The sequence below is a fragment of the Phocoena sinus genome, chromosome 20 (genome assembly GCF_008692025.1).
Source record: "Phocoena sinus isolate mPhoSin1 chromosome 20, mPhoSin1.pri, whole genome shotgun sequence".
In the NCBI taxonomy this organism is placed as follows: domain Eukaryota; kingdom Metazoa; phylum Chordata; class Mammalia; order Artiodactyla; family Phocoenidae; genus Phocoena; species Phocoena sinus.
In genome coordinates, this window is record NC_045782.1 from 1,442,538 (window position 1) to 1,467,285 (window position 24,748).

General features: G+C 55.6%; 2 protein-coding genes across 2 annotated transcripts in view; one reads left to right on the top strand and one right to left on the bottom strand.

Annotated features, from left to right (window-relative positions):
* The window catches only part of EPN2 (epsin 2), an 84,493-nt gene that overhangs the window by 23,295 nt on the left and 36,450 nt on the right, over positions 1-24,748 (top strand). The window lies entirely within an intron of this gene.
* On the bottom strand, positions 19,218-23,731 carry LOC116745451 (peroxiredoxin-1-like). The gene is given in 5 exon segments (XM_032616201.1): positions 19,218-19,984; positions 21,717-21,924; positions 22,835-23,018; positions 23,309-23,431; positions 23,710-23,731. Coding segments are annotated over 5 exon segments (1,062 nt in total). The 3' UTR covers positions 19,218-19,459.

Sequence of the window (24,748 nt, forward strand, 5' to 3'; positions counted from 1 at the left end):
AGGAGGCTGGAGCCAGAGAGAGCAGGAGGCCTTCGTAGTCGTGAGGTGTGTGTGGGGTGCTGGGGCCCGGAGCTCCTGTTGCGCTGCTGCGGAGGGCAGGGGAGGGCAGGGGGCAGGTTAGGTGGAATGTGCCAGAGGAGGAGGGGCAGGATGACCAGGTTTGCCTTTGAACCACCTTGGGAGGGCGGGGCTGGGCTAGCAGAGTGCCAGCAAGGTGAGGGCAGAAGAGACTGTGGCCCACCAGTCTGGTGACCTCCTTGAGCCTGGCTCTTAGCCACGTCTGTGGAGCAGGCACCACCGGTCCTTACCGGCCGGTCCAGCCTGGGAGCCAGGTTCCTTCCTGCACCCCTGATTGTAATGACTGCAACAGACACTACTTGTAAAATGTAAGACTACATTTCTTTAAAGTAACTACAGTAAAGGTAGTTGTAATTTAAGGCTCCTAATTGAGGTAGATTCACTTTATTGATTAAAGATCAGAAGTGAGGTTTTACCTGGTGTATTTAACACATACCACAATATCATCATTTATGATATTTCCAGAAAAGATTAGTTTACAGTCCAGTTCATTCAATCTTTATTCAATGTTTATTGAACACATATATGTTATGTACTATACGTTGGGAATACATACAAGAGGTAAGTACCTGGGAGGGATAAATTAGGAGTTTGGGATTAACATATACACATGACTATATATAAAATAAATAACCAACAAGGACCTACTCTGTAGCACAGAGAACTATACTCAATATATTGTAATAACCTAGAAGGAAAAATAATCTGAAAAAGTACACACACACACACACACACACACACACACCTGAATCACTGTGCTGTCCACCTGAAACTAACATGATATTGTAAATCAACTATACTTCAATTAAAAAAAAAAAGTAAGTTCCTGCCCTCATGTAGCTGATGGTCTGCAGAGGGTGGCTGCTGACATGGGACAGTGTCAGCCCCAAGATGCAGAGGGTGGCTCCTGACACGGGAGAGAGAGAGACCTCTAGAAAGTGGTGTTAGACACTGAGAATGCACCTGGGTGTCAGAGAGGAAATGGCACATAAGTAGAGTCTTGAAAGAAGAGCGGGCGTTCTGGGGGACAGAGGGCCCCAGGCGGCGGGAGTGGGCTGGGAGCCCGCCGTGCTTCTCACACAGTCTTGGCAGTGAGCGGCCGGGCCGTGGGTGCTCAGAGCAGCTCTGCTCTGTCTGCGCCTGGGGAGCTGAAAAGGCTCCTATGAGAGGAGGTCCTCTGTGGTTTGAGACAAGCGAAGGTGATGTCATTGCTGTGGTGCCGGGGCGGGCCGGGTACCCGAAACGTCCACACTCCTTTCTTTTGCCGCAGCAGGTGGGGTTGGAGAGGGTTCTCAGCCACCCCACCTGTACTGGAGGCTGGTTCCTCAGGTCCCAGGGCGGGGGGCGGGGGGACGGCCGAGGCAGCCCCCTCACGCCTGGTGAGCAGGTCCCCTGGGCAAAGGCCTCCTGACAGCCAAGCAGCTCTGTTTTCCAGAAACCCCTGGACACCTTTGTGACCAGATTGTCACAGGTGAGGGACCCCGGCCGTACCTTGAGGTGCATGTGAGAGGCTGCTGTGTGTCAGGCTTGGTGCTGGGTACCCAGGGATGGCCCGGCCCTCAGCCCTCCAAGTGTGCCCTCGGCAAAAGTGGTCCCTGGGCTCGATGCAGCCCACCGATGCTTTCCGTCTGGGTCGTACTGTGCCTCTTGCTAAAAATTAAACTTGGTTGCTGTATTGGTTTTCTATGGCTGCTGTAACAAACTACCACACACGAAGTGGCTTAAAGCAATACGGTTGTATGCGTCAGAAGTCCACACGGCTCTTAGGGAGCTAAAGTCACAGTGTAGGCAGGGTTAGCTGCTTCTGGAGGCTCTAGGGGAGCCCTGTTCCCCCGCCTTTTCCAGCTCACGAGGCCGTCTGTGCCTCGTGGTCCCTTCTCTCTTCAAAGCCAGCGGCAGCCAGTCCTGTCCCTCTCACACCGCGTCCCTCTGACACGGGCTCTTCTGCCTCCCACTTGTACTTTAAGGTCCCTTGTGGTTACACTGTGCCCCCGGATCATCCAGGATCCTCCCCCCGTTTTAAGGTCAGCTGATTAGAAACCTTAATCGCATCTGCTCCTGTAACTCCCCTTTGCCATGTAACTGGGATCAAGATTGGGCATCTTGGGAGGCCATTATTCTGTCTACCCCGATGCTGACGTGAAAATCAGGAGATCTTACATAGCAGTCCAGACTTGCGGCTTCACTGACAAATCAGAACACTTGGCGGCCGAGGGCCTGCACTGTTGCCTGGCAACACTGGGTCAGTGCCAGGGTCGGCGCCATCTCTGGATGGGGTTGTGAGCGCCAGCCCTTTGCAGCCCCCACCCCTCCCGTCGTGCCCACTCGTCTCCCTTCGTGTCCTGGGCCCTGCTCTGGGGACCCAAGGCCTCACACAGTCCCGTCATGGCAGGCTCGTGCTCCGGGTGGTGGAGCTTCCTACCTCCCTCTGCCGTGTCCTCTTCCTTGTCCCTGCGAGACTCCCCTCCCCCACCTCCATACCCTGTCCCGCACCCCCTCCGTCCTCTCCACCCCCCTCCCCAGGCTCTACATTCCAGAGCATCTCTGGTGCTATTTTAGGTGGTATTGTTTGTACCATAACTCCTCGTCTCCTGTCCCCTGCTTTTCTGGCGCCCAACGCTGGTACATCCTGGTGCCTTCCATCCTATCTCTTGCATTGGCGTTTGTGAAAAGCAGGTCTTTCCAGTGCACCTTCAGAGCCGTATCCATCGAGTCAGGACGACACAGCAGCATTTAGTTGAACATCTGCCATGTGCCACGTGCTTTCCTAGACACTGGGGATATGATGCGGGATGAGGTGGAGGCAGATACCTGCCTCGCCTCCCCTGCAGACCTCGTTCTAGAAGAGGGAGAAAGAGAGACAAGTCTGGGCCTCCTCCTGCGTCTCGGGAGGGAGGTCTGGCAGCACCATGCTGCTCGGGCCCTGGCCTGGGGGCGAGCTCCGTCTGCAGTGCTGCGAGGTGCCGGGGCTCCGGCAAAGGCATTGCAGTGGAAGCTCCCCGTGTTGGCAGGCGTCGCCTGGACCCCAGCTGACAGCTGAATTGGGGCAGGCATTTCGGGGCCCAGATGGCATGTTGGGTGGCAGGGTGAAGGACCAGAACGGACGCCTCTGTGTGCTGCTGCCCGGTGGTCTGACCTGGGGCTCTGGTTGTTTTCGGGGAGTCCTTTGTGTGGCCTCTTGTGGCCAGGGCTGCCCCCAGGTGACCCCGTGCTGTGGGGCCCAGGTGGAGGGTGCCGGGTTGAGCCCCTGGGGTTTGACAGCTTAGGGGCATCTAGTTCTTTTGTCTACACAGAATATGATCCAGCAGGTCAGAGATCTTTGGAAATTTGCTTGAAAACAAAGCAAGACTTATTGTTATGGAGGATTTTCAACTTATAAAAATAGAATAGTTCAGTGAACCCCCATCACTCAGCTTTGACTGTTGTAATGTAGGCTCTTCCCCCTCTCCGCCGCCCCCAGATTATTTCAAAGCAAATCCCAGACTTGACTTCATTGATAAGTGCCTCAATGTGTATCGCTCACAGATGTGGACTCTTTGGAAACTTATTTTTATGTGAGGACTGACCACCAGCAGTCCTATTCTGATGTTCGTACCCTGTGAGTTTGAAGCTGTTTTTTTCGGTTGTAGAGTAATGATCATATTTGTACAAAATCTGGATGTGTGTTGAATTTTTTTTTTTTTGAGGTTTCCCTTTTCCTTTTTTTTAGATGTTGGGGGTAGGAGTTTATTAATTAATTCATTTATTTTTGCTGTGTTGGGTCTTGGTTTCTGTGCGAGGGCTTTCTCTAGTTGTGTCGAGTGGGGGCCACTCTTCATCGCTGTGCGTGGGCCTCTCACTATTGCGGCCTCTCTTGTTGCGGAGCACAGGCTCCAGACGCGCAGGCTCAGTAGTTGTGGCTTACGGGCCTAGTTGCTCCGCGGCATGTGGGATCCTCCCAGACCAGGGCTCGAACCCGTGTCCCCTGCATTAGCAGGCAGATTCTCAACCACTGCGCCACCAGGGAAGCCCGGTGTGGGTTGAATTTTATTAGCACTTCTATTAAGGCAAAACAATGAGAATTTTGCTATTTTCGTTTTTTTTTTTTTTTTGTAAAATACATATAACATAAAATTTACTATGGTAACCGTTTTAAAGTGTAAAAACTCAGTGGCATTAAGCACATTCCCGGTGTTGTGCAGTCATCACCACCATCTAGTTTCTGAGTTTTCCGTCACCCCAAGGAAACCTGTGCCCGTCAGCAGTCATTCCCTCTCCCTCCCCTCCCCGACCCGGCACCCGTGGACTTGCCTGTGCCGGACAGTTCACATATTTGGAACCACGCAGCACGTGGCCATCTGCGTCTGGCTTCTTTTCACTCAGCGTCGTGTCTTCCAGGGTCACCCCTGTGGTCAAGTGTCAGTGGCTTCATGCCTTTTTTTTTTTTTTTTTTTTGCGGTACGCGGGCCTCTCACCGTTGTGGCCTCTCCCATTGCGGAGCACAGGCTCCGGACGCGCAGGCTCAGCGGCCACGGCTCACGGGCCCAGCCGCTCCGCGGCACGTGGGATCTTCCCAGACCAGGGCACAAACCCGCGTCCCCTGCATCGGCAGGCGGGCTCTCAACCACTGCGCCACCAGGGAAGCCCGCTTCCTGCCTTTTTATGGCTGGATGATATTCCATCATGTGGATAGACCACGATTTGTTTATCTGTTCATCTGTCGATGGACACTTGGTTTGTTTCCACCTTTGGTAGTTGTGAATAGTTAGCTTGTCAGTACTTAATTTGAAATGTGGTGTGTGGATCAAAAAGAAAATGGCATCTATGAGTGGGCAGGAGGGTGACTTAATCTTGACTCCATTGATTTTAACACACACGTTTAAAGGAGCTCACTGCTGAGCGTGACACACGGATCGGGGAAGCGCACCGCACGCAGCGTCGTGCTCGGGGCGCCCAGGCCCGCGTGGCCGTCTTCTGCTTCCGGTGGCCTCGAGGCCCGCTCAGAAGGCTGCCGTCCGAGGACAGGCCCTGCCCCTCCCGACCTGAGTGGCCACAGCCGCGGGTCTGGGGGTGAACGGTGGCCTCTCTGAGCATGGCGGTGAGGGGAGTGCTGGGCAGGCGTGGGACTTGCCCCCCGAGTGACGGGGACAGACTGAGTGTTCTCACGAGAGCCATTGGCACGGGGGTCGGCGCCTTTCCTCATGTTCCTCAGTGAGCTGGTCAGAGTCGGTGCCCTTGTGTCTTCGTGACCACGTGCTGAGCTCAGGATGGCTGGTTACGCACCTGGCGGTCGGCTGCACGATGCAGTGACTCGGTAGCAAGGTGTACATGTGGGCGCTGATGGCTGGTAGGAGGCTACTTCCGGCGAGCGGTCAGTGGGCAGCCCAGCTGCTGAGTGTGGGTCAAGGGCTGCTGTGTTGGGGGCAGAGGGACCCTTGGCCGCTTCATAGGTGGTTCCAGTCCTGGTGTTGGGAGCACGCCTTCATCTTCTTCATGCTGTGTGTGTGCTTTTGGAGGACGTGAGAGAGGTGTTCATCTCAGGTCCCAGGACAAGGAGAAGCTTCTCCTGTGAATCTGGTTTCTTTCTGTCTTGTGGGCAGTGTGAATCACTTTTGCTCTGTCCACCAGGAAGCTCAGCGCAGAGCCAGTCATCTGTCCCAGCTCTGGTGTGGTCTCTGCACTTTGGGTTCTGATCTTGCCTTCCGGCCCAGCTTTCTTTTCCTCCCCTTCTGTTTCCCTATTGCCTGGGTTTCTTCATTTACTCGCTTTCACTATGTTCCCTGGCTTTCTCTCGGCCAGTAATTCTCAAATGCTGGATCTGTACCGCCTTCTGTTTTAACTCTGCTGGATGGGGCCTGAGCATAAGTGTGTTTCCAAAGCTCCCCAGAGATTCAAGCATGTGGCTGGGCTTGGGGGCCACCGCTGTTGTCCGTTTCACATCTTTTTAGCAACAAGGCAGGGTAAGTAGACAAAAAGGATGGAGTCGGGGAGGAGAGCCGACCCAGAGGTGGTGGTCTGAGCTCAGAGAAGCCGAGTCAAGTGGATCATGTCGTTCTCTTGCCAGTGGAACCAGGGGGAAAGCTCTCCTTGGCCAGCGCTGCAGAAGCCTCAACTCCTGGACAGGCTGGGGATGAGCGACTGGAGATCTTGCTTTGAGGGCCTTGGGCCTGCCTGGTGGGAGCACGGCTTTGTGACAACGTCTACGGGCCATTCAGGACACAAGCCCGTGCATGGGACCCAGTCATGCTTAATACCATTTGCTATAGAATGTAGTTCTAGAAAAGACCCAGTGTATAAGGAGAGCATTTAGAACATGGTCTTCGCAACTAATCTGATCCCACCTGTGCGTTAGAGTGGCATTGTCCCTGCTTTAAAGAGAAACAAGAAATTATGAAAGAAAATACATTCGTTCTTGATTTTAAAAATATACTTTATTGGCAGAAGAAAAGAATAAAGTAAGTAGCACAAGAAATCACTATCTAACCTGACTGCAAGATGTTAGTAGGTTTTAACATTTGAAGGAAGAGAAACAAATGTTTCTTTAAACAAACCAAACCAAACCTTTTATTATTTCTTCCCCCTCCCGCCAAAAAATCCCAGGTTTTTTTCACTTAGTTCTTTTAACTTTGAACAAAAATCTTGGTAACTCTTTTTCCTCTTTACCATCTGATTATCAGTAGTTTCCAAAGACTAAAGTGAGCTCTACCGAAATAGATGATACAATATAGGATTTCCAATATAGGATTTCCAAGCGGGGTGTCTCTTCTGTACCAAGTCTCGGGGAATGTTTAGGACGCCTGTTTTAATGGTCATGTAAGAAAATTTGGAAAGTTCGTATAAGTAGGAAGGACCAAACTAGAGCTAGCCTTGTCACTGTGATCGCTATTAATATTTTGGTTTATTTTCTCTGAGTCGCTGTTTGTTTAGTGCCCAGGGGTCTCTGTGGCCTGTGTGACTGTCACGGGGTGGCACAGAGCTTACCCTCGAATGGCCACGCTGGGAAGAGGCCAGCTGCCCCCTGTGGTTTGTCCCCTCCTCCCTTGCTGTGGGTGGTGGGGTCTGGAGGGCGGGAGGGAGAGGCTGTGGGGAACGAGGGGCTTATTCAGCAGTCGGATGTTGGGGGGAAGAGGGCACCCTGACGGGGAGGGAGGGAGGGATGGGGCGTGTAGGCCGGCGGCCCCCTGGGCAGTCACCTGCTGCTGTCTGGGCCCAGGTTCCCCTTTATGATGTAGCTCAGAGAGTGGGACTGTGTGACATCCAGGGCCTCCCAGGCCCGGAATGCCAGGGTGCTGTGTCTGAGAGCAACTTCTGGGCCGCCGTGGTTCTGGTGTTTCTGAATGAACCTGCTCATGTGTCTCCTCTGGGGAGTCTCCAGGGGAGAAAACAGGCCAGTTCCTCAGGAATGTGCTTGCCCGAGGCTCACGGGCTCCACCTGCTCCAGTCCAGGCTGTGTGTCCACGGGTCACTTCAGGGTGACCCAGGACAAGTCAGTGCCGAGTGAGCCCCCTCTGGGGCCCTTGGCATGGACGCAGCTGGTGCCCAGCCAGAGGCCCTGTGAGCAGCTCTGCCCTGTGAGCAGCTCTGCCGCGCTGGGGAGAGGTCCCCGCTTCCCTGCCCGCCTGGCTGGTCCCAGAGTCACCGCAGGAAGGAGATGTCAGCCTGCCCCCGAGGCCGCCCTTCCCGGGACGGCGGCGGGCCTGCCATGTGAGGGCCAGCGCAGCGCCGGGCTGGGGGAGGCCTGGCGCGCTTGTCACACGGAGGTGTGCGTCGATTTGAGTGCTGCGTTGCTCTGCCAGCCGGTGGATGGTGAAGAAATCCTTGCAGTGGAAATTTAAAGGCCGCTGCAAGGGAAGAAAAAGAAAATTGGTTTCAAACTAGGAAGAGGGAAACAAATACTGTCTTCTTTTAAAAAAAACCCACTTCTTTAGCACACTGCTTCTGAATCAAGCTCTCAGAAATGAGATTTAAAAGAAAAAACTGCCCCGCGAGGCTCACAGAATGTAATCTGGAGTTGGGCACCCTAAGGTGTCCCTCCTCGCAGGAGGTGACGTGGAAGGAGCACGGCATCCCTTGATCTGGCGCCTTCTGAGCATCAGGTCACTTCAGAGGGAAGTTCCCAGACCAGTGCTGTCATGCTCTGAGGGCCTCTCCTTCACCCCGCAGCTCTGTGTCTCTCTCAGTTTCACTGAGGCCGGGGGAGGGCCCCATGGGAGGGTGCAGTTCTGTCGCTGGCCTCCAGGGCCAACCCCGAGTGCCCCTCTCTGTGCTTGCGGGCTGTGGTCACAGCTGTCCTGCTGGGAGCGGGCTCCGCCCGCACGCCGCCCCTGCCTGGCCCGGAGGCTCCTGCCCGGGGCGCCATCCACCTGTGTCCACGCGAGCACTCTGCAGCCAGGGGCTGCATCTGGCGGCGCGGAGGACACAGGTGCCGCACCTGGTGGTGGGTGAGGCCAGACTGGGCCACGCTGGGGAGGGTGGGGAGAAGGGCCACTCCAACCAGCCAGACGGGGGCGGGGGGAGCGGGTCAGGTGGGCTTGTGGATGCTGAGGGTGGGAAGGGGGAGACGCGAGCCTGTGTGGCCTCCAGCTGCCCCGGCCGGCGGTGGAGCGCTGACAGCTCACGGGGGAGGATGCAGCCCTGGCTGATGCCTGTGCTGGTGCTGTCCCAGCACTGGCCAAGGGACCTGTTGGCCAAATGAGGATGGGGCTTATTTTTCTTAAATATATGAGCTTTTGAATAGGCGATACATCCACATAGTTCTGAACTGAGAAGGTGTTAAAATACATTCTGAGCAATCCTCCCCTTTACCTCTGACCTCTCCTGCCCCACTCCCTTCTCCCTAATAGCAACCCCTTTTAGTATCTGAATAGCCTTCCAGTGTTCTTTATGCAAATAAAGCAAAAGCAAATTTATATTCTTATTTCTCCCTTTGTGTTAAATCAAAGATAGCACCCTGTACACATTCTACCCCTTGCTTTTTTACTTGCAGCGTAGCCTAGAGACTTTACGTGTCACTACTTGGAGAGCCATGTCCTCTCTGTGAGCGTAGTGCTGTGATGCTCTCCTCCTGTACTGTTTTTTGGGGTTTTTTTGCGGTACGTGGGCCTCTCACTGCTGTGGCCTCTCCCGTTGCAGAGCACAGGCTCCGGACGCGCAGGCTCTGCGGCCACGGCTCACGGGCCCAGCCGCTCCGCGGCACGTGGGATCTTCCCGGACCGGGGCACGAACCCGTGTGCCCTGCATCGGCAGGTGGACTCTCAACCACTGTGCCACCAGGGAAGCCCACCTGTACTGTTTTAAATCCCATCCCGTGTACGGCAGCTTCCAGCTGTCCCTCACGTGCTGTTACATAACATTCCTGAGAGGATCGATCTTACCTACATGTCCTTCCCCATGTAAGCAGGTGGATCTGCAGGTAGCATTCCCCAGGGACAGTGCTGGGTCCAAGGGTAATACACAGTTGTCATTTTGATAGATTTTGCCAAAGCCGTCCACAGGGGTTACCACACCCTGCCCTCCCACCAGCCCGTTTCCCCCTGGGCCTCACCAGCAGAAGGTAGAGTCAAACATTTGGATTTTTGCCAACCTGACGGATGTAAAGAGTATCTCAATGTACTTTTCTTTGATTTATTTATTTTGATTTATTTATTTTTGGCTGCATTGGGTCTTTGTTGCTGTGTGCAGGCTTTCTCTAGTTGCAGCGAGTGGGGGCTACTCTTCGTTGTGGTGCGCGGGCTTCTCATTGCGGAGGCTTCTCTTGTTGCGGAGCACGGGCTCTAGGCACGCCGGCTTCAGTAGTTGTGGCCCGTGGGCTCAGTAGTTGTGGCTCGCGGGCTCTAGAGCGCAGGCTTAGTAGTTGTGGGACATGAGCTTAGTTGCTCCGCGGCATGTGGGATCTTCCCGGACCAGGGCTCGAACCTGTGTCCCCTGCATTGGCAGGTGGATTCTTAACCACTGCGCCGCCACGGAAGCCCTCGAGGTAGCTTTAGTTTGCATTTTTCTGAAATGTGAGCTGATCATTTCATATGCTTAGGGACCACTTACATTTTTTTGTGGACAGTTCTTTTCCCATTTTTCTCTTGAGTTATTGGTTGCTTACTTCTCAATTTCTGTGAGTTCTTTATGTTTTTGGAAGGTTGGTTCATTGTGTAATGAGCTGTAAATATTTTTTTAAATTTTATTATTTATTTATTTTTGGCTGCGTTGGGTCTTAGTTGCGGCACGCAGGATCTTTCATTGCGGCGCGCAGGCTCTTTGTTGGGGCACTTGGGCTTCTCTCTAGCTGTGGCGTGCAGGTTTTTCTCTTCTCTGGTTGTGGCACACAGGCTCCAGGGCACGTGGGCTCTGTAGTTGTGGCGCGCGGGTTCTTTATCACTGGACCACCAGGGAAGTCCATGTAAATATTTTTTCAGGCTAGGAATTATTCTAATCTAGCCAGATTCTTTTCCCCCCATCTCCTCTTAAAGATTCAGACTGTGGCCTTGGGATGGAGTCTGGTCCTATTGGGACAGAACCGTGACCTCGGCTTCCTTCCAGGACTTGAAGCTAATTGGCCCCAGACAGGTTTTCAGCATGGGCATACAGTGTGGTTTGGATGTGTTTGCCTCTGCGCGGCGGCTGCGTTTCCAGGGTGTGTGGCCACCGTCATCATTCGTGCAGCCGGCTGATGGAAGGCCATTGTTCTTTTGGTTGTTACTCACAGCCTTGTGGTTAGGTGATTTATGTGCCACACAGTAAGGTTCACGCGTTGGGAATATATGGTTCACAAGCTTTTAATGTATTTGGCGTTGTGCAGCCATCCGTGTAATCTTACTTCAGAATATTCCATCAGCCCCAAAAGAAACCCCGTACCCACTAAGCGGTCACCCCCTTCCCCCCCGTCCCCCAGCCTCTGGCCGCTGTCGGTCTGCTTTCTGTCTCTGGACTTGCCTGCTCTGGACGACTGGTAGAAATGGAGCGATGTGTGGCCTTGCGTGTGTGCTTCCCTCGGCGTGTTTTCCCAGTTCCCTGTGTGGAAGCAGGTGCCTGCACCTCCTTACGTGTTCAGGCTGAATGCTGTTCTGCTGTATGGATATGCCACATTTTATTATTCTAGTTACCCATTCATCTGTCGAAGGGAAGCTTTTTCCACTTTCTGGCTGTTAAGAGCGATGCTGCTGTGAGCTCCGTGGGCACCGTGTCCTTTCTCTTGGGTAGAGACACAGGCCTGCACCACCCCCACGCTGGGGAAGGAACGTGGAGAACTGCACACTGGCCTCTAAAGTGCTGGACACAAAGCGACACACGTCACTTCTGCCACATTTTACTGGCCAGGGCCGTGGCTGACCCAGAACGGGGGTGGGGAATGCAGTTCTGTCCCAGGCCCTGGAAGCCGCGGACTAGAAATGTTTGGTGCACAGAACTAATGACTGCAGAGAGGCGGAGCGGGCATCCGGGGGCCGAGGGGAAGGATCCTGTCTGGAGGGGTCACTAGCAAGGTGGAGCTCCAGGGTGAGAGTTACCTGTCACTGATGGGTCCTCCTTGAAAGCTGGTTGGTGGAGAGACCTTGAGTCTTGCAAGGAGCAGCTTAGAAGTGTGTGGTGGTCTTGGAGAGGACAAGGGCAGCCTCACGGAAGGAACGTTAGGCTCCCGGGCTGAGGACCGGGCTCCCTGAGCTTTCCCGGCAGGCGCTGGGGCTCAGCAGGGGCAGCGCAGAGCTCACCCACCCTCTCTTCTCGCCTGTAAAATGCCTCCCTTGCGGGATGTGGCACACAGTGGGCTGTTACGAAAGGCAGCTGTCACCTTGGTGAGTTTGGCCAGCAGCAGTGGAGCCTGTGGTCACTGAGTGCATGGGCCCGGCCTCCCCGGGTCTTGGTCCATCCTCGCTGGGAAGCACGGATGTGCCGAAGGACCGCCCTGTCCTCCCCCTGGTGACCCCAGGCTGGCTGAGGGAGGAGGAGGCCGGTGGCCAGTGAGTATTCTGGGGCAAGTAGACAGCTCTCCCCTAAAATGCAGTGTTTTCTGGACAGACCTGCGTATGCGCCGTCGTCAGTGCTGGAAGCACACTCCTTTATTATTATTTTTCTAAACAAAGTAGCACAAAGGCAATGTAAACATTGTTTGAACAGAAGCATTTGGCTAATGGAGATAAAACCGAAAGGAAAATAACAACTTTAATTTCTTTTTGGCTTTTGTGTTTTGACATTTAGCAGTGTACTTCTCATCTTTTAAGAATTGGAAAAAATCATACGGTATGGAAACCGCGGTTTGTTTCTGCTTGTTCACTTAGTGTGAAATGGACCCGGTGCCCGCCTTGCCTGACCTCGGCCTCTCCTGGAGGGTGTGGCGGGGGACCGCGGGGCCAAGGAGGGTCCGGCAGAGACGCACTGCGGACCCGTAGGAGGAGCGGAGGGTTCCACCTCTGTCCACGCAGCTTTTTCAGGTCGTCATCTGTGGGGCCTCGAAGGCCGCCACTGTGCTTCCCGGAGGAGGTGACCACCCGTGACGCTGGGGCCAGCCATCTTTCCGCTCCGACCAGCTGTTGTTTTTAAACCGCAGCAGTATCGTAGGCCGTGTGTCCTGCTCCGCAAGACGTCTGTGGGTCCTGGACTTGGGCATCAGGTGAGGGTGGGGAGAGCCGCCGAGATCGGGGGCGGCGTGTGAGCAGGTGGGGTCGAGTCGTTCCTTCCCGCGGCAGATGTGTGCCCGGCTCCGCGCCAGGCCCTGTGAGGCAGCCAAGTGCGCAGACAGTCGGGGCCTCTGTCCCCCGAGAGCCCGCAGTCCAGAGGTTCGGGGGGTGGGGGGGGGGGGAGGAAGGAGGGAGAGGCGGGGGAGGGCCGGAAGCCGGCCGCGCGCGGGCGGGGGGCGCTCAGGGAAGGGGAGGTGGTGGCGCCGGGCTCAGTGTCCTGCCACAGGGGCCTGGGCCTCCACGCAGCAGGCCTGGGCGGGCCGTGCGCTCCCACACAAGGGTGTCTGAGCTGTTGGTCGGAGTAACTGGGACGCGTGCAGCTCTCCCAGCCTGAGGCTGGCTTCTTGCCACATCCTCTGGACTCCCTGCATCCCTGTCAGTTAACACCGCTCCCTGAGACCCTCAGCTCTCGCCTCCCCTGCACTGGATGGTTCTCCTGTGTCTCTGCCCCGCTCCTGGCCCTTCTTGGACTTCACTGATGGCCGCTCACCTCCTCTGACTTGCGCCCTCACCCCTGCTCTCCTGGGCTCCTCTAGCGCCCCGCCCAGCCCTCAGTACTAGCTGCTCCTTGGCCGTCTCCACCCTCCGTGCCTGTCCTGCCGGCACCTCCAGCTACGTTCCTCTGAAATGAAACTGCTTGCTCTGCCTCTTACCTTCTCCTGAAACCGGCTCACCCTCCGCACCTTGACATCCTGTGAAAGGTGCCGCTGTGTCCCTGCCATTCCCGCCGGCCTCTGGTGTGGGCGTCCGTGTGCTGCCGCCCCCGCCCCCGCCCCGCCGTCCGCCTGCTGCGGCTCCATCAGTGCTGCAGAAGCCCCGCCTCCACGGCGCCACCTCTCTGCCCCCGGACAGCAAACCCACTCCAGTAGCTTTGACGGCAGCAGTGTATCTCAGAATAATTTTAAGTGGTAGCAGCTGAACATTACTGTCTTAGTAGCTCTTTATCTACAACACGCCGTGGTGCCCTCGGCGGCTCCTCAGGAAGCCCAGCAGAGAGCTACCGCGGGACCCAGCAGCCCTGCCCCTCGGTATCTGCCCGGGGGGACTGAGCACACGCGTTCACACAAAAACCTGTACGCAAAGTTCACAGCAGCGTGCATAACGGCCAAGAAATGGAAACAACCCAGGTGTCCTCCAGCTGACAAGTGGGTAAATAAAATGTGGTCTATCCATACGATGGAAAATTACTCCCCCATAAAAAAGAATGAAGTACTGATGGATAGTGCAGTGTAAATGAACCTTTAAAATATGCTAAGTGATGGGGCTTCCCTGGTGGCGCAGTGGTTGAGAGTCCGCCTGCCGACGCAGGGGACACGGGTTCGTGCCCCGGTCCGGGAAGATCCCACGTGCCGCGGAGCGGCTGAGCCCGTGAGCCACGGCCGCTGAGCCTGCGCATCCGGAGCCTGTGCTCCGCCACGGAAGAGGCCACGACAGTGAGAGGCCCGCATATCAGGAAAAAAAAAAAATATATATATATATATATACATACACGCTAAGTGAAAGGGCCACATACTGTGTGATTTCGTGTATGTGAAATGTCCAGAATAGGTGAATCCACAGAGACAGAAAGCAGGCTGCTGGTCGCCTGCGGGGGCCGGGTGGAAGGAGCAGTGGGTGGTGACTGCCGACATGCAGGGTCTCCTTGGAGGGATGAGAAATGCCCACCACGGCCACGGTTATCCAACACTGTGAGGGTGCTAAATTGAGTGTGGATTGTACACTTTTAAAATGGTGAATTTTATATCTATAAAAACAAATAGAAATAGAAAAACAAAACAATAGAAAAACAACCCCTCCCCCAAATGCCATAACAGTGATACCTGATTTCATGCACGTTATTACTTAATGCAGGTATTTGAGTTTAAAAGTAAATTGATTTAGGGACTTCCCTGGCAGTCCAGTAGTTAGGACCCAGCACTTTCACTGCCGAGGGCCTGGGTTCGATCCCTGGTCCGGGAGCTAAGATCCCACAAGCTGTAAGGCATGACCAAAAAAAAGGAAATTGATTTGAAGAAAAATATTAAGCAAACAATGGTGCAGCTTGGAGAGAATTCCTAAGAAAGCACCTGGCACATTGGAGACATCCTGTGCATGTTAACCATTATTACTGTTACTTGGAGGATTTGGCAGAGATCTGGAAGGTGAGTGACTGAGGTCGGCAGGTCCGGATCCCTTAGCGCGCCGAGTGAGGCCCGTAGACATCAGTGCCTCGTCACCGCCTCCCTCGTGCCCTGCGGTCCCCCCACCCTCCCGCGGCTCTGCCTTGGTTGCGCGGATGTCCCAACCCAGATGAGGAGCCGCGTCGTATGTTTGTTTCCCTGTGAGCACCGGTCCTTAAGCACCGAGTGTGTGAAAAGTGCTTGTTGAATCTAGTATCAGCTAAACCGTTCATCTCTCTTTGCGCTGTGATGATGAAATGATGTTATAAGAGCAGAAGCATTTTCAAAACACAGTTCAGAGGACACTCGTACACCCTGCGGAGTAGTTCTGATCCCAGGGACGTGGTCTAGAACACTGGGTGCACGAGTCCCAGGGGACACATGCGCACACCAGCACTGTTCATGGTGGTGAAAAGGTGAGCTCGGTCTAGGTGTCCACGGACAGGAGAATGAGTGGGGAGACTGTTACATGTGAGCACAGGCAGCTGCCATACAGCAGGGACGCGGATGAGCCACCCCAGACCCGCAGCCACACGTGTGGACGAGTCTCAGACACGTAGTGTCGACGCCGGAGCAGGTTGTGGCAGTGGTACAACATGTGTGGTAAGATCATTTTCTTTTTTAAAAGCAAGGGACGGAGGGACTCAGAACCCGAGCTGTTTGCTGGGGTGGGGGAGGGGGAAGGGGCCTGGGTGACAGGGGTGCCTCGTCTGGGCCCCACATGTGGTTGGTGCGTCTGCTTTTGTATATGCCCAACAGCATGTCACAAACACTTAAGAGGACAGAGGAGCGGCAGGAAGAGCTTCGGGCGGGTGCGCCTTTTCTGGGCCGACCGTGACATTTGAGAGCCCGCTGAGTGTTGCAGAGTAACACCCTGGGCAGGTCTCCAGCAGAGGGGAAGGAGGGAAGTTGCACTTTTATTCTGAACCAAAAGAGGAAGCTTACCTTTCATCACCGAGACCCGGTTTTTCCTGGTGGTGTTTCAGATGGCAGCTGTTTTAAAGGAATAATCCGCGTTCTCGGGTTGTTACAGCCCGTGTGGCTGATTTAGCAGAAGACACGGTTATAGCCAAAGAGGTACCATTTCTTAAGGGTGTGAGTTCTGAAGGGCTAATTTTTTTTTTTAATAAATTTATTTATTTTTGGCTGTGTTGGGTCTTCGTTGCTGCACGTGGGGTTTCTCTAGTTGCGTTGAGCGGGGGCTACTCTTTGTTGAGGTGTGCAGGCTTCTCATTGCGGTGGCTTCTCGTTGCGGAGCACAGGCTCTAGGCGTGCGGGCTTCAGTAGTTGTGGCACACGGGCTTCAGTAGTTGTGGCACGCAGGCTCAGTAGTTGTGGTGCATGGGCTTAGCTGCTCCGCGGCATGTGGGATCTTCCCACACTAGGACTCGAACCCGTGACTCCTGCATTGGCAGGTGGATTCTTAACCACTGTGCCACCAGGGAAGTCCTCCAGAAGGGCTAATTTTTAAATCGTTTTGGAGTCTCTGGCACCCGAGGCTCCTACCCTGCCGGATTTCGTCGTGTTGCCGTCTGTGGGACCTGACATGTCCCAGGGTGAAGCTTTCTTGGAGAGCGTTAAAGGCCCCCTTCTTTGTAGGCTGCACTGGAAGGAGCTGGGAACACCAGGGTTCGATCCCAGGACAGCACCACACAGCTCAGAACTAGCGTCCGCACGCGGGCGGGGGCTGGGCCCCTTCCAGTTCCAGCATCTTTGCTCCTGCCCTCTTCGTTTGGTGAGCTGGACAGGATGTCCTGTGGCCAGCTGAACAGGGGGTAGGAAAACAGTTGCTTCTCTGCCATCTTTTGGCCTTTTCAGCACCTAGACAGGAGGGGCCCTTCTAGGCCTCTGGATTCAGTGAGTAAAAATTCATTGTTCTCGTGACTTAGAGCATTGGATTTGTCTGAAGCTAAACAGAATAAGAATAGAGATTAAGAGGGTGGGACCAGAAGCCAGAGGTCTGGGATCATATCCTGGTCCTACCAGTTGCTGGCCTGTAGCTTAGGCCAGTTACTTAACCTCTCTGTGCCTGCACTTCCTCGCCCATGAAATGAGGGTAAGAAGAATAATTACTCCCTGTAGAGTTCTTACAAGGTTCAGGGAGTAGGTACGCCTGGCATACAGCCAGGGCTCAGTCAGGATTCTCCAGTTTCTGTTTAGAGAGCCTCTTCTATTTTCGGTTTCTATTCTAAGCCTGTTCTCTTACGATGACTGCTAGTATCAGAGAGTTAGCACATCTGAGACCTTGCTTGGAAATGCCAGCCACACAGGAGAGGAGCTGGAGCCGGTGCCCGTGTTTAAAGGTTGTGCGTGTGGTCAGGCACCTCCTGCCCAGCGCGTTCTCCCTGGGCCCTGGTTGCTTCTGTAGGCTTGTTCCCCCGCCGTGGACGCTGTCTCCAGGCTGTACTCGGGGGGCTGCTGAGAAGCACCCTCAGAGACACACTCAGCTTGGCACAGCCGGGAGCAGGCAGGTGTCTGGACCCCTGTCATGCAGCGCTGAGCAGCGGCCGTCCTCACTGCGTCCCCTGGCCTCCGGTCACCGCTGGAAAGGCAGGCTGTAGGTCCCTGTGGCCAGACAGGAGGCGTCCACCCTCGCCTCGCACGCTGCCCAGGCTGCTGCTCCTGAGGCCAGGCTGGTGGGGCTTCGGGGCCTCCACTCCCCTCGGCGTGTGCTCGGTGCACGCTGTCTGTCCCTGTCCTCAGGTCTGGCGTCGTGAGCTTTTAACCACGTAGTTTGGTTTTGCGTGTTTGGTGAGCAGAGCAGCTGTTCTGCCCCGAGTGACAGAGGTCCCGAGGGAGACTGAGTGGGAGACTGGCCCCAGGTGTGAACCCCGGTGTCTGAGTGGGGGGGGCGGGGATGCTGTTTTCCTTTCTTTCCTTCTGTGCTCATTCACTCAGCGCACGTCAGAGCGCTCCCGGGGTCGGGTTCCGTCCTCGGCGCCGAGGACACAGCGGTGAAGAGGGGCAGGGCCCGGCGCTCGCAGGGGGAGCAGACAAACGGGGCATAAGCAGGAAGCTGTCCAACAGAGAGGGGGGCTCCGCCACACGTGGAAGGTGGTGACTTGAGAGAGTGACGCGTGGTCCCGAGGAGGCGAGGTCTAAGCTGACAAGAAAGAGCCGGTGTAGCGGCAGTGCGGGGAGACGGCAGGTGGAGGAGACAGCAGGTAGAGGCAGGAAGTTCCAGGGACCAGGGACATGATGGGGAAGAGGGCGCAGCACGTGGGTGGCACGTGAAGAGCTCACCTTCCCAGTGCGCCCGTGTTCTGGTCTCTGGGGCTCTGGTTCACCCCCTGCGCGGCCTGGGCTGGGCCTGTGAGGACCCGTGGACATCAGCCGTCACTCCCCGAAGCCGTGGGAGCCCCGTTCCTGCACGGCTGCGTGGGGAGAGTCGGACATGACCTCCCGGCCCTGCTGGTTTAAGGGCCGAGGTGAGCACCTGCCCCTTCTTCTCACGGCCTTGGTTTGCACTTACACAGCGTGCAGGCACCTGTTCCTTACCTGCGCGGGCTTCCTCTGAGCGAGCGTCTTGAGCTCCTTTTGAGAACAGTGTCAGGTGGCTGCTGAGCCTGAAACCAGGATTCTGGCTGCGGGGTCCACAGCCCCCCCTTTGGCTTCCGCTCTCCCGCGGGCTCCTCAGGACATGGTGACAGCCCAGCACTTAGCGCCACCACAGTGACCAGCCAGGTCTAAATTAAGCATGAAATCATGGGAATTCTAAATTTTCCCATGTAGCTCTTCTTTTTTCCCAAATGGCTCAAGCTGGAAGATTCTACTGATCGGACTGTAATCCAGCGCCGGGCCTGCCCGGTGGGGTGGGTCTGAAGCCGTCGGTTGCCCCCCCCAGTCTCTGGGTGGCATTGCCACCTACCATTAGTGGGTATTTCTGGTAGCAGAGTCACAGCATGTTAGAATGGAGGCTCTGGCCCGGGGGTCACACGTGTGCAAGCTGCCTTCCTTGGAGGGGGGCCGTGTTGTGAGGGCTGCCCTTCATACTCCACGGTCCCCAGGAAGCCGCACAGGCCCAAGAAACATCCACCGCTAGGCTTCTTGCCGGAACTCTAGCCTCTCTGTGGCTGACCTGGGGCAGGGGCAGCCCGTGACACCACGGAGACGGCAGGGAGTTGAGCCACTTGTCAGAAAGAGGGCCTGGGGACGGGAGGGTTGGGCAGCTCGTCTGCTCTGGTCTGCCCGTCACTTTAGGGGCGGGAGGCTGGGCCTGGCCTGATCCCCGCTTTCCCGGCTCCTGGTTGTGTGCTCTACCGCTCCACGCTGTTCGCTTTCTGGCTGGATTTTTTTTTTTTTTTTTCTCCTCAGCTCAAGTGTAATAAAACTACAAAAGACCAAAAGTGATACCCTACTACTATACACATCAGTTTGCCTGCCCCATAATACTGCTCGGGCCATTCCCTCCAGAGGAAGAAAGACTGGCCTCCCCAACCCCTGCCGGAAAGGCCTGTCCTGTCCCACACCACATCAGGGCTGAGTGGAAGGTCTTGTGTTTTAAGCATGACAGTAGTACAAAAGAGGTTTTGTTCTCATGGCCACCTACTGCAGCCTGGCCCTAAAATGGCCCAGCGCTCACTTCTGCTTAGAGAAATATTCTTTGCTCTTCGGGACATCAGGCTCGATGGTATCGCTGCCAGGCTTCCAGCCAGCTGGGAACACTTCCCCATGTTTGTCAGTAAACTGGAAGGCCTGAACTAGTCTCAGTGTCTCCTCCACAGAACGGCCAACAGGAAGGTCATTTATGGTGATCTGCCGAAGGATACCTTTATCATCAATAATAAAAAGGCCCCTGAATGAGATGCCTTCATCGGCCTTTAAGGCCCCATGGTCCTGAGCAGTGGTGCGCTTGGGGTCTGATACCAAGGGAACGTTCATGGGTCCCAGTCCTCCTTGTTTCTTGGGTGTGTTGATCCATGCCAGGTGACAGAAGTGAGAATCCACAGAAGCACCAATCACTTGGCAGTTGAGTTTCTTAAGTTCCTCTGCCCCGTCACTGAAAGCAGTGATCTCCGTGGGGCACACAAAGGTGAAGTCAAGAGGGTAAAAGAAGAACACAACTTATTTTCCTTTGTAGTCAGATGGGCTGATATCTTTGAACTGGGGGGCACGGTGCCCGATTTTGGCATTTCCTGAAGACTTATTGCTATCAGCAGGTCTCACAGACAAACCACAGAGGACAGTCAGGAAGGAGACAACGCTGGCCGGAGTTTTTAAGAATGTTGTCTGTGGTTGGTCATTTGCAAAGCTACTCTGAGGAGTGGCAGAGGTGGGGGAGCGCTAAGGGACTCTGTCCTCTGTGGCACGTTTGTGCATCCACGTGGTCCAGCCGTCAGGGTGTTTGATCCTCGACCCTGTGAGGGAGGTGCAGCTTGTCACACCCCCATTTCTAAGTGACTGCGTTGTCGGATGGCCAGAACCATGTCTCCCAACTCCGGTCCTTGCTTCACATCATCCTTTAAAATGACCACGTTTCCACACCTGTGTAATCTGCGCCCAGGGCTGCTCTTCCCAGAGACTGAATGATTGGCCACATTGATAAAGAAAAACGAAATTCCTCATGTGTGTTTTCAGTACTGATTTCTACTTTTAGAAAAATCAAGAACAGGTAAAGTCCACAGGAGGGTGTCTGACATTGAATTTTCCTCTGCTTGTTCCGCGACTGTCGTGTCTTGGGAGAAGCCCCCAGGTGGCTCGTTGCAGGGGGGTGGTTAGAGGGGGCAGGGGTCATCCAGCATGGGGGCAGGGCCGTCAGACCGCACTACAGCCAGTTCACTGGCACCCCGGGGCTCTTCCTGTGTGGGCGGTTTCCCTGTACCTGCTTTATCATCTGGAAGTTAAGTGTCACGTTCGTTTTTGCAATTCTTTCAGTACATGAATGCAAAGTTTTCTTTAAGCCCGCTTTTGGGATAGAGATACAAAATTTGATTTCTCTACCCAGCGAGGAGTCGTTGGGATATGGATGCCATGTTCAGTGAGTGAGGAGGACGGACGTTTCCTTTTCTGGCTGGCCCTCCGCTCCCCCTGTGGGTGTGAAGGCTGTCACCTGCCTTGAGGAAGTCGCAGGAGGCTGCCAGATGCAGATGGTGTGAGCTACCGTCTGGGGTACATTCATTCAGTGGGATCTACTGCTCGTGACTGGCCTGGCCTGTGACTGTTCGGTTTGGGGAGGCGAGAGGCGTTTGCTGCCTTTCCCTCATAGCTGGTCCTGGTCCCTGATAATGATCCCTGATCCCTGAAAAGCCCCCGAAATCTCCGTGGGGGGTTGGTGGAAACCCCGACCGACTGCATCTTCTCCACGCCTGGCCAGCCGTGCCCCATCACAGAAGCACGATAGCCGAGGCACACGTGGGCTTTGACCAGGGACCCACCTGGGCTGCTGGACCACGGAGAGCTTCTGCCTCCCACAGTTGGTCCGGGACTCCAGATTTGGAAGGAATTTCCCCGCCCAGCTCTGCAGGCCCTCGGAGCATGTTTTTATGGAATTCTTCCTGCCTCCAGGGGCATCACTCTAGCCTTGGAATGTTTTGTTTGTTTTTTTTTTTAGTTTTGTTCTGTTTGCTGTTTTATTCAGTCTATTTCTAGTCTCCACTGTCAGTCGAATTCTGGTCGTGTTTTCAGATATGCCAGAATTTTTCTGCCCTAGCCTGTCCTCGGCAAATGTGATCCAGTGGTTACTTTACGGTCACCATTATAAGCTGCTCTTGGAAAAGAGTGATGATCCCAGAGTTTGGCTGGGATAACTGCGTGTCGAGGACTAAGGGATGCAGCTCCTCGGTCGGCCTGGGCTGCGGGTCAGCTGTGGCTGGGGGCCTGGTTGGAGTCCCCACACCTGTCCTGGAGGCTCCGAGTGTGCTCTTTGGCCGCTGCCCAGGACGGAGCGCACAGGCTGCCGGTTACACGTGGCCGCGAGGACTCCTGCAGCTGTGAAGCGCAGGGTACGGGGCTTCGGGCCCAGGTGGGCCCGCAGGTTCAGGCAGTGTCCTGCCCTGTCCGGCTCCATCCTTGGCTCCTGCCTGCTGCGCTGCGGGCTCAGCAAGCTGGGAAAGGAAGGCAAACCGAGGAGGAAGGTTTGGAGAGTGGGGCCTGCGAGCTGTTCAGAAAGAGCAAGAAGAGAGCAGAGCTCAGGGCTGGGTGTGCGCTTGGGGAGTGTCGGGGCTCTGAGGGCAGCCCCAGCGGGTGTTTGCTGGCAGGAAGATGTCTGGGTGTTTACAGGCAATCCTGGGGTGGAGGGGGGAGGTTTTAAAATGGGAAAACGAGGTCTGAGGTCTGCGGGGCGAGTGGGATGGACCCACAGTGCCCGCACCCTCCGTTGAGGGCCCAGGAGGCCCCTCACAGCGTCAGAGACTCCCCTGCAGTCTCAGGTGAGGCAGGCACGGAGCAGGTGGGCCCTGAGGATGGTTCCTCGGAGGCGCCTTTGGGGCCCCTTCCCCTTCAGGAATTGCTTACCCCCATCTCGCCCTTTCTGTAGCTTTAGGAAAACAGCACACAGCTGTTCACAGCACATTCCTATGCTTTCTCTGACTGTAACAAGTATTTCATTAGCTTTTCCCCTCTCAAAGCCGAAGTATCTCGGAGAGACTGCTAACTGGTGTCCTTGCAAGCTGGGCCGAAGCCCCTCTTTCTCAGCTGTCCGGGTTCCTTTCCCAGCCTGGGTCTGGGAGGGCGGAGGCACCCAGCCCTCGCTCGCGGGAACGGCTGCCTTTTCTCTGCCACCAAGGGCCTGGGAGGCTCGGGGGGTGCCCTGGCTGGGCCTCGCGGCCTACCCCGGGAGGGCACCAGCCTAGAGGATGGGCAGCAGAGCCCGATGCAGCATCTCTCCCCCAGGACGTGGTTTCTTTTCATTACATATTTAACCATTTGAGGCCTGTTTACCAGGACCGTTGCTCTCATGCCTCCTCGGAGTGCCTCCTGACCTGGAGGAAGGCGGCCGGGGTCTCTCCAGCCCACCTGCTTCTCCCAGGAGCAGGGCGCTCGTGCCTGCCGAGCGCCCCGTGGGTGACAGATAAAGTGCCGGGTGGGCCTGGGCCCTGGGGACTTCGGGTGACTGGTGTGACGTTGGCAAGCGTTTGCTCTGGGGCATTGGAGCCCTTCCCCTTGGAGGCCCGTCCTCTCGCCGGCGTGGACGGCCAGCCTGGTCACATCACGCACGCAGGTCCCCATCAAAGCGCCTGGCCCTGGTCCCGGGACACACGGTAGAGGGCTTGTGAGAGCCGGTTGGTCAGTGAGGGGTGCAGGCTGTGCCCACCCACGCGGAAGCCCGTACACTCTGTGGCTTCAGAAGGAAGCAGGCTTCCTGGCCTGCTGAGGGGCACGTGTACGACTGTCACTAGGGTGGGCTTCTGTGCTCCCCCTGTCCGCTGGCACCCTGTGCGGACTGGGCATTTCCCGCGGCTTCCCCTCCTGACACTTCTGTTCCCTCACTTCTGAGGCTGTGGATGGGGCCCGGTGGGGGCCGTCCGTCGTCCCTCTGGCAGGAGCAGCCCAGCGTAGGGGCCGCGGCGAGGCGGCGGGTCCTCCCTGGGGGCCCGGGCTCCCCGTCTGCACCTGGGCCGGAACGATCCTTACCTGGAAGGCTTTTTGTGGACAGCCGGGCCCGAGGCCACCCGGCTCCTTCCCAGGCCAGAGGCCCAGAGGCGGCTGGGGTGGGGTGGGGTGTGGGGCAGCTGCTGGCTTTGTCCCCGCCCGGCTGCACTGCTCTGTCCTTGGCGGCCCCTGCGGGCTCTGGGCCTGGCTTCTCCTTCTGGAGGAGAGGAATCACCCAGCAGCCACTCCCCTGCCACCTCCCGGAAGTCTCCCCCTTTGAAGACCTCCCTGCAGGTTACTTGTGCAGAAAGTGCTCTCCATGCCCGCCTTTGCGGCCCCAGCAGCCGGCCGAGTTGTTCTGGATTTGCATCCTCAGATGCCTTGTGCTCACCTCTGTCCCCTGCCAGACTGTGCCTTCCTGAGGGAAGGGACCCTGTTTCTAATCTGTTTCATAAATCTATCAGCAGTGTTTATTACCCACGTCAGGCACAGTGCTGGGCGCTCACTGGTGACCAAGCCAGCTGGGATCCCCACACTCTGGACCAGAGCCCATGGCCAGAGGCGTGGACCTCACTCCAGCTCCGCAGAAGTTTCTTCCCTGGAGAGGTGTGTTTGTGGCAAAGGGCTGGGTGTCCTGTGAATGTGTAACCCTCAGTTTTCTCCTCTGGGAAGTGAGGAAATTGGGGTAGAACCAGATTATTTGTAAGGTTGTACTGCACGGCTCGGGCCAGATGCCGGAGGCTTTTGAAAGCCCGGTGGAGGGCCCGAGCCCTGCCCTAGAAGGGGAGTTGGGAGCCTTTATAAGAAGTCAGAAGAGGTGGTCACGGAGAATCCCCCGCAGTTAGAAGCATGGTGCCCAAGCCAGTGTAGACAGACATTAGATTGTTCTAGCTGGCTTTTGCCTGGTGGTGGAAGAAAAATACAATCAAGATACAATCGGGGACTTTCCTGAGAAGCCACCGCAATGAGAAGCCCACGCACTGCAACGAAGAGTAGCCCGCCCTCTCCACAACTAGAGAAAGCCCGCACGCGGCAACAAAGGCCCAACGCAGCCAAAAATAAATCAAATCAAATCAATAAATAAATTTATAAAAAAAACACAAGCGCAGCAGAGCCGATCCAGTGGACGTGTTTTGAAAATAGAGCAGTAGCTACAGTGTTACTGCTTTCCTTCCAGAGGCTTAAACTTGAGTTTAAACTTTATTCCTTTTTTTTTTTTTAAAGTTAACCATTTTTAAAATTTATTTATTTTTGCTGTGTTGGGTCTTCATTGCATGTGGGCTTTCTCTAGTTGCGGCGAGCAGGGGCTACTCTTCATTGAGGCGCGCGGGCTTCAGT